The sequence below is a fragment of the Erinaceus europaeus genome, chromosome 1, assembly GCF_950295315.1.
Source record: "Erinaceus europaeus chromosome 1, mEriEur2.1, whole genome shotgun sequence".
NCBI classification, from domain to species: Eukaryota; Metazoa; Chordata; class Mammalia; order Eulipotyphla; family Erinaceidae; genus Erinaceus; species Erinaceus europaeus.
Window position 1 is genome coordinate 144,258,070 of NC_080162.1, and position 8,211 is coordinate 144,266,280.

The window sequence follows — 8,211 nt, forward strand, 5'->3', positions numbered from 1 at the left end:
TTATCCCTTAATAAATATATTCTAACAATTACCTCCCAGATCTATATACTCTTTTTTTTCTTTTCTTAAATTTTTCCTAGTCTTTTATTTATTTATTAGATAGAGACAGTCAGAAATTGAGAGGGGAGGAGGAGACAGAGAAGGGGAGAGACAGAGAGACACCTGCAGACCTGCTTTGCCACTTGCTAAACCTTCCCCCTGCAGGTGGGGGACCAGGGGCTTGAACCTGAGTCCTTGTGCACTGTAATGTATGTGCCTAATCAGGTGTGCCACCACCTGGCCCCCGATCTATATACTCTTAAAAATATTCTTCGATGGAAGATGGCGGCATCACACAGGCGTGGCAAGTGACGCAGAGGAGCAGTTGGTTCTGGTGGAATTTTCGGGAATCATTGATTCAGACTTCCTCTCAAAATGGGAAAAGAAATGCAAGATTTTGGGGACTGATACTGAAAGGCCTATCCTGCAATTGGACAGCTATGTCTTTGCTGGGGAATATGAAGACACTGTTGGAACCTGTGTTATCTTTGAAGAAGATGTTGACCATGATGAGAGAGATGGAGATACAATACATCCTTACTCCACCATGCAAGGAACTCCCCCTGATGCTGTGGTGCTCCCAAGTGATGCCACGATTCCAAATCAGAGCTTCGTGCATGTGGATCTGGACGGCAATAATAAAGCAATGCTGAATATAAATGTCATACAGTAAAGAAGCTCAGCATGACACGCACTCTTCTGACAGAAAAGAAGGAAGGGGCAGAAAACATAGGCAATTGTGGAATAGGCTGCAAATCAAGGACAATGATTTCTCCTGCAGACCCAACATGATTTGTAGCTTTGTACATGAAAATGAAACTGAATATAAAGAAGTTGTACCTCCAATCTTGGAGAAACCTTTGGAGTTGGAAGAGCCAGAGAGTCACGCCAAAGAGAATTCCCACCTGATTTATGAGCAAGAGGAAGGACCTGACTTGGAAATGGAGGATTCCGGGCCTGTCATTGTTCTCCCTTCTTCTGAGACAGACACCTCTATTTTTATGGAAGCTCAAGACTCTGACTTAGAAATCACTCCTAGATGAAAGGTTTCTCACAGTGATTTGGTCGTGAACTTTTAGGGGTTTTATGTAGAAGAATTGACTGTGTAGCTTCTATTTTCCTATTTTTTCCCTTTATTGGGGGATTAATGTTTTACATTTGATGGTAAATACAATAGTTTGTACATGCAAACAAAAATATCCTTTGATGTTCCTCATTCTTCTTTGTAGGCAACATCTACTTTGTCAATAAATACTCTGTTGGAGTTCTAGTTGGGATTGCACACTTGACACTGTCCTAGCACTGGAGGTCCTGTATGTTTGTGTGCCATTTCCAGATCCTCTCTCACTGCCATGGTGTCAGAAGTGAATCACTCAATTCCATGTTTCAATGGGACTCAGGATCCCAGCAACTATGGAGCCAGTCTCTGGCCTGCCCTGGCCAGATCATACTCTGAGACATTAGAGGATCTTTTTTTTATTTTATTTTTTTCCCTCCAGGGTTATTGCTGGGCTCGGTGCCTGCACCATGAATCCACCGCTCCTAGAGGCCATTTTTCCCCCTTTTTGTTGCCCTTGTTGTTGTAGCCTCGTTGTGGTTATTATTATTGCCATTGTTGATATTGTTCGTTGTTGGATAGGACAGAGAGAAATGGAGAGAGGAGGGGAAGACAGAGTGGGGGAGAGAAAGATAGACACCTGCAGACCTACTTCACCGCCTGTGAAGCGACTCCCCTGCAGGTGGGGAGCCAAGGGCTCAAACCGGGATCCTTACACCAGGTCCCTGCACTTTGTGCCACATGCGCTTAACCCACTGCGCCACCGCCCAACCCCTGACATTAGAGGATCTTAAGGCTCTGAGAACCATGAAATGATATCTGTTTTAAAAGATAGCTTTACATGTGGAGAATACTTTGGAGAGGAACAGGAGTAGAAGCAAGAAGCTTGGGTAAGAGGCCATGATTGCAATAATCCAGCAAGGTTCGGTGTGGTTGATACTACAGCAATGGAAATAGACTGCAAGTATGAGAAATAGATTTAGACGGAGGACAGAGACAGGGTTTGTAGGATTGAGTGCTTGATTTGAGGAAGTGAGAAGTACCAAGATTCCCTTCATTGAGCAGGTTGTTGAATGGTGAGATAATTTACTAATTTGAGAGAATTTTACTGAGGGGATTAATTTGAATAAGGTGAATACTGAGCTCTCTTATTCAGAAAACTAATTTTGAAATGTCTATGAGATATCATTGTTATGTAAGCATCTGAATACTTTGAAATCTAGGGTTCATCAAAAATGTAGGCTGGTGATAGACATTTAGAAGATATCACAAGACAGGTGCTATTTATAGCTGAGTGAATCAGGGGTTACTTGGGAAGTTACTATGGAAATAAATAAAAGGCCTAAGGCTGAATCACAAGAAACTCAACCTAAAGATAAATGAGGCAAGTGACACAAAAGACACATGGAAGAAGACCAACAAAGAGATAGGAGGGACACTGGGAGAGAAGAATCCCATAGACTTTAAAAGGGAGAGGATTGAAAAGAAAAGAAAGTTGAAACATTAAAACTATGAAGTGGTTAAGCAGTAATCACAAAAGATCACTGTATTTGGCAGTGTAAAGGTGTTCTAGGATTTTGCCAAGAGTAGTTCTGGTGAAGGATGGGGTGACTTCTTAACGGGAAGGATCAGGAAAGGAGTGAGTGTATGCAGAACAGAGACAACGTGTGTGTGTGTGTGTGTGTGTGTGTGTGTGTGTGTGTGCGCGTGTGTGTGTGTGTGTGTGTGTGTGTGTGGGCATGCGCGTGCAGGCCCTTTTATATTTGATGAGAGAAGAGAGGCAGAATGATATCTAGAAAGAGATTTGGAGTCAAAGAACATTTTTAAGGAACTGAAGATAACAAGACTGTGCTGTTTCCAACTCCCTTATAAATCAACTGCCTACAGTAATTTTCTCCTGAATGCTGTGTTTGTTGACTCGGGCTTAAAAATGTGTATACCACCAGACTAGATGTTCCCCAAGGCCACTTTTATATCTGCCATTCTGAAAATCTACAAGTGTTCCTTTTGCAAAGATCGGAAAGAAAGTAGCCTAGACTGAAGTCTTTGTCTATTTGGGCTGCTGTAACAGGTTCCTACCAACTGAGTATCTATTTTTCACAGTTCTGGAGGCTGGAGAATCCCAGATCTTGGTGATAGCTGGTATGGTGTGTGGTAAGATTCTTGGCTTCTTGCTGTGTCTTTATAAATGGAACATGTGGGCTCTTGAGGGCCTCTAATCCCACCCAGGGGTGCTCCACCTTCGTGACCGCCTTACTTCCCAAACAGCCCACCTCCCAAACCTTGACATTATGAGTTAGGTTTCCAACTATGAGCTTATGGGGAGACACACATCCTCTGTATACAGCAACTGCTACCCTAGTTGCTGATTTTCCTTATCTTCTCTGTTAATTTCATCATTCTACTATTTCTTCTTTGTCCAAGAAGTGGGGCACCTCAAGGGCAAGGATTCTTGGTGTTGTCTACAAATAGGCAGGTAGCAGGTACAAGTGGAATAAATAAGCAAACAGTGGATTCAGCCAGCAGGCATAGCAAATTTATACATGCAAGGCTCTTCTATGTTCACTCTACAAATACAGAACCTCTGACACATGCCAGGCTCTATGCTGAGCTCCTTGGTCAATTATTCCTTTGGAATCAGAGATGCACGACTATTCTGCTGCCTCCCAGGATCATCGTGGAAATCATATATAAAATACGGGCGAAAAGAACTGCAAAATGTCTAAGTGCCTTAGAAAGGTAAAAATGACAGGGGTCAGGAGATGACTCACTCTGTAGAACACACATCGTATCAAAGTTGAGGATCTTGGTTCAAGCCCCAGAGCCACCACATGGGAGCACCAGACAAAGGGGAAGCTTCAGGGGGGGATGGAGCAGTGCCGTGGTGTCCCTTCTCTCTCTTTCTCCCCCCCCTTTATATATCACCCTCTATCAAAAAAAAAAAAAAAAGTCCACTGGGAGCAGTAGAAACTTGCAGGCATGAAGCTCTGTCGCAAAAAGAGAAAGAAAATGTTTTGTTGTTGTTGTTGTTGTTGGGGCTTCTGTCCTGGAAGAATTTAAGTGAAACTGAGGAAATGAGAAGGACTCAAGGAGGTGGCACTACTTAGTAGGCACTGAAATCAGCACAGAGGCAGCAGGCACTCTACATGCCCATCACCACTGTCACACCCACAGCCTGAGGTGCACAGCCCTCCCTCACTCTCCATGGGGTGGCTGTACATGTCTCTCCTTCTCCCTCACTGACTCTCATCCTCTACTAAAAGATAGCAGTAGGGGACCAGGCAGTAACGCACTGGGTTAAGCACACACAGTGCAAAGTGCAAGGATAGGAGCAAGGGTCCCCCCCCCCCCAGTGAAGTGAGATAAATAAAAGAAACTACAGCAACATAAATAGACTGCATGTATGAGACACAGATTTAGGAGGAGAGAGACAGGGTTTGCAGGGGGGTCACTTCACAAGCGGTGAAGCAGGTCTGCAGGTGTCTATCTTTCTCTCTCCCTCTCTGTCTTCCTCCACTCTCACTCTCCACTCTCACTCTCAACAACAGCAGCAACAACAGTAATAACAACAATGGGAAAAAAAAAAAAAAAGGCCTCCAGCAGCAGTGCATTTGTAGTGCAGGCACCAAGCCCCAGCGATAACCCTTGAGGAAAAAAAAAAAGAGAGCAGTGAAGGGCTGGGTGATGGCACACCAAGTTGAGCACACACATTACCATCCACAAGGACCTGGGTTCAAACCCGGATCCCCACCGGCTAGAGGGAAGATGTGCTTTCTCTCTAACTTCCCCTCCTCTCTCAATTTCTCTCTGTCCTATAAGAAAATAAAGAACATAAAAATAAATAAAGAAAAGAAAAGAAAGAAAACAAAAACAGCTGTGAGGAGCTGTGGAGTCAAGCAAGTGTCGAACCCTGCTAACAACCCTGGTCACAATAATAACAATAGCAACAATAATTGAACCCAGAGCTAGGCTGCCCAGGCCTACTGTACTAGTCAAGGTTCATCCAAGCTCTGACTCATCACACTCAGTATGATTCACTCTTGTTATCATGAGCAGGCTGATATACTTCCAGGTAGTGGGAAGAAGGAGAGAATCAAAGGGAGTAGAGATTTTGCCTTTCCACTTGGAATGAGAATCTGCCTGCATCCTATTGGACAGAACGGAATCACATGACCATGCCTAGCTGCAAAGGCAGCTGGGAAGTGAAGTGAGCTCATCCATCACCCTCTGCAGTAAAGCAAAGGAAGATAGATTAGTGCAGGAGTTTTGATTGACTAAATCTCAAATATCCAGCACCAGTAAATGTATTCGAGTTGAGGGCTTTGGTTGGACACTTAGTTCAGGTAGAAGGGGAATTGAAAGCCCAGTCTTTCACAACAATGCCTGAATTTCATCTGTCACCATATATAAATAGGTGTCCGTCTCACAGGTAGGCTTTTAACAGTGCTTGTGAAGTTTTCTTCCTCCAGGCAGGAATGGAGACTTGAACCCAGATCCTTGCTCATGGTAACCTGTATTCTCTGTTGCATGTGCCACCACCCAGCCAAAGGCACAGATTATTGTTTTAGTCCAAGGCACCTATTACTGTTTTAGAAGAAGCATTCCCAGTGTTGCCCAGTACCTGGCCACATGTAGAAGTCCAGCAGCTGGGGGAGGGGATGGTCTGTTCATTGCCTACACACAGGTCTCAGGAGGCTCATCTGTAGAGTCTAACCACCTTGCAGCCCCCTTGAGTCTGGCTTCTAGCCTAGTTACTCGATCCTCCCTGGATCCATTGAACTGATTCTTCCTGTGCACCTGCTCCCCGCCAGCTGCTGTCCTGCTCCCCCCACCCCAGTCCACGCTGTGTGATGGAGAGAAAGACAACCCCGTTCACCTGCAGCTTCCAGGGCTGCAGAAACAGTCGGCATCCCTCTCTCTCCTCTCTCCTTCTGAACAATTAGTCTCAACTCTCAGCCCCATGTGCTTCCACGCTGTGCAAAAGTGCTTTTTCCAGGGGGACGGGAGGCATAAATTAGTATAATAACTTGATTAAGAAGCATCTTTCCTCTTCACTTATTTCAATGATTCTAATAGCTTGAGGACACATCCTTGGGGAGGGGGAGTGGATGGTGGAGGGAGGTTGTAGAACTGAAGCCAAAAAAAAAAAAAAAAAAGAAAAAAAAACACTCATCCGCAAGCCTACAATCCCAAGGGGGCCACACACCCCTCCCTTCACCCCAGGTACTGCCAGTCTCCATTGCTTCTCTGTAAAACCACATTCATTGCTCCCTCCTTCACTCAGCCTCCTCCAGGGTGGGCCTGGAATCAGACTGGGGATATCCATACAGTGCCTGCCCTCAAGGGATTGTCAGGCAAACAAGAGAAGGGGCACTGTTCTGTGACAGCCAGATGCATTATAGGGCCAAGGGGACCTCCTGTGGGTGACCTTCCCGGAGCTGAGTCGAGGAGAGTGAAGAAGAGGGGAGGGGAGGAGATGGGGAAAGGGAGCTAGACAGGTAGGGGGAGGGAGAAGTGGTGCTTTAGACAATGAGGCCTGAGGGGAGGAAGGGCAGGAATGTGGGAGGAGACAGGAGGTTAGACAAAGTGAGAGGATTAGGAGGTTGTAGAGCAGACAATAGAAGGGGCAGGGCTAAAGTGTGGGGACTTAGTCTGGGGGCCTTGGGAAATCCCAGAGAGCAGCCCCACCCACCCCTAAGGTAGCCCAGACATCAGAGGGAGGCAGACACCTACCCATCCCGCACAGGACTGGGGAAGTTCTCTCTGCCAAGGACTGGGAGTTATGTTGGGTTTCTGGTTTTGTATCGCCATCTGCTGGTGAAATTTCTTCATTGCAGCTCGTTCAACCAAAGGCTCAAATATATATGCATATGCACATGCACATACATATGTCAGGCACAGGAAACTTCCTACAAAAAAAATTTAGAGTAACACTGAACATAGAAATCATGTGGCTAACATTTCACTTTGAAACAGAGAGTTGTATATAGAGCTATGGCTTCCTCTTTAGATCTGCCACTTAATTAGAATAATCATTTCTCTGAGCCTGTGCTTAAGATTTGATGGGGGGAGTGGTAGTGCAGCGGGTTAAGCGCATGTGATGCGAAGCACAAGGACCGGTCTAAGGATCCCAGTTCGAGCCCCTGGCTCCTCACCTGCAGGGAAGTCATTTCACAGGCTGTGAATTAAGTCTGCAGGTGTCTACCTTTCTCTCCCCTTCTCTGTCTTCCCCTCCTCTCTCCATTTCTCTCTGTCCTATCCAACAATGACAACATCAATAACAACAATGACTATAACAACAACGAAAAAAAGGGCAACAAAAGGGAAAATAAATAAATAAATAAACATCTTTTAAAAGGGTTTGATTGGGGTTGGGGAGTGTGGTGGTGGCGCACGTGGTTAAGTGTGGTGGTGGCGCACGTGGTTAAGTGCATGTGTTACCAAGCATAACTCCTCCCTGAGGTGGCAGGGAACCAGAGAGTTTCATGAGCAGTGAAGCAGTGCTGCACATGTCTCTCTGTCTCTCCTTCTCTATCTCCCTTTTCTCTCAATTTCCCTCTGTCCTAGCAAATAAAATAGTTTCTTTAAAAAAAAGAGAGAGAGAGAGTTATAAGTAAATAAAAACAAGCAAAAAAAACTAAGATTTGTGAATCAGGTGTGGTCTAAGTCATAGTTGTCATGGGGCATAAAGGACACCAAGTGGGTCAGGAGAAATCCACAGGAGCCTGTGACCTACAAATGTCTCCTCTACTTCTCCCTCCCTCACTTCTTCCACTCCTCCATCACCTCCTCCTCCAGCTCCTGCTTCTTTCTCCACCATCAAACCAAGTTCAAGTCAAGTGCACTTAGAGATGATTCAGTGTTGTGGTGTCTTCCTCTTTCTCTGATTCTCCTTCTCTATTTTTGTCAAAAAAAAAGTCAGCCTGTTGGGGGGGGGCAGCTAGGAATAGAGGAATAGGCTGGGAATAACTCAATGGTAGAGTGACCCCTCATAAAAATGAATGATGGGATAAGGAAATGTTATGATTATAATGCCATATTATACCAGTAAACTTTAACATATACTGAACAGCAAAAAAAAAAAATTGCACAGCTGGCAGACAGCATGATGGTTA

At 45.1% G+C, this 8,211-nt stretch overlaps 1 protein-coding gene across 1 annotated transcript in view; it reads left to right on the forward strand.

The window, feature by feature from the left end:
- The first annotated feature begins 827 nt into the window (after positions 1–827).
- Positions 828–8,211, forward strand: part of LOC132541425 (LIM domain-containing protein A-like) — a 31,188-nt gene continuing 23,804 nt past the window's right edge. Inside the window, 2 exon segments of the mRNA XM_060202131.1 lie at positions 828–994; positions 3,168–3,238. Coding sequence (XP_060058114.1) covers positions 828–994; positions 3,168–3,238 — 238 coding nt within the window.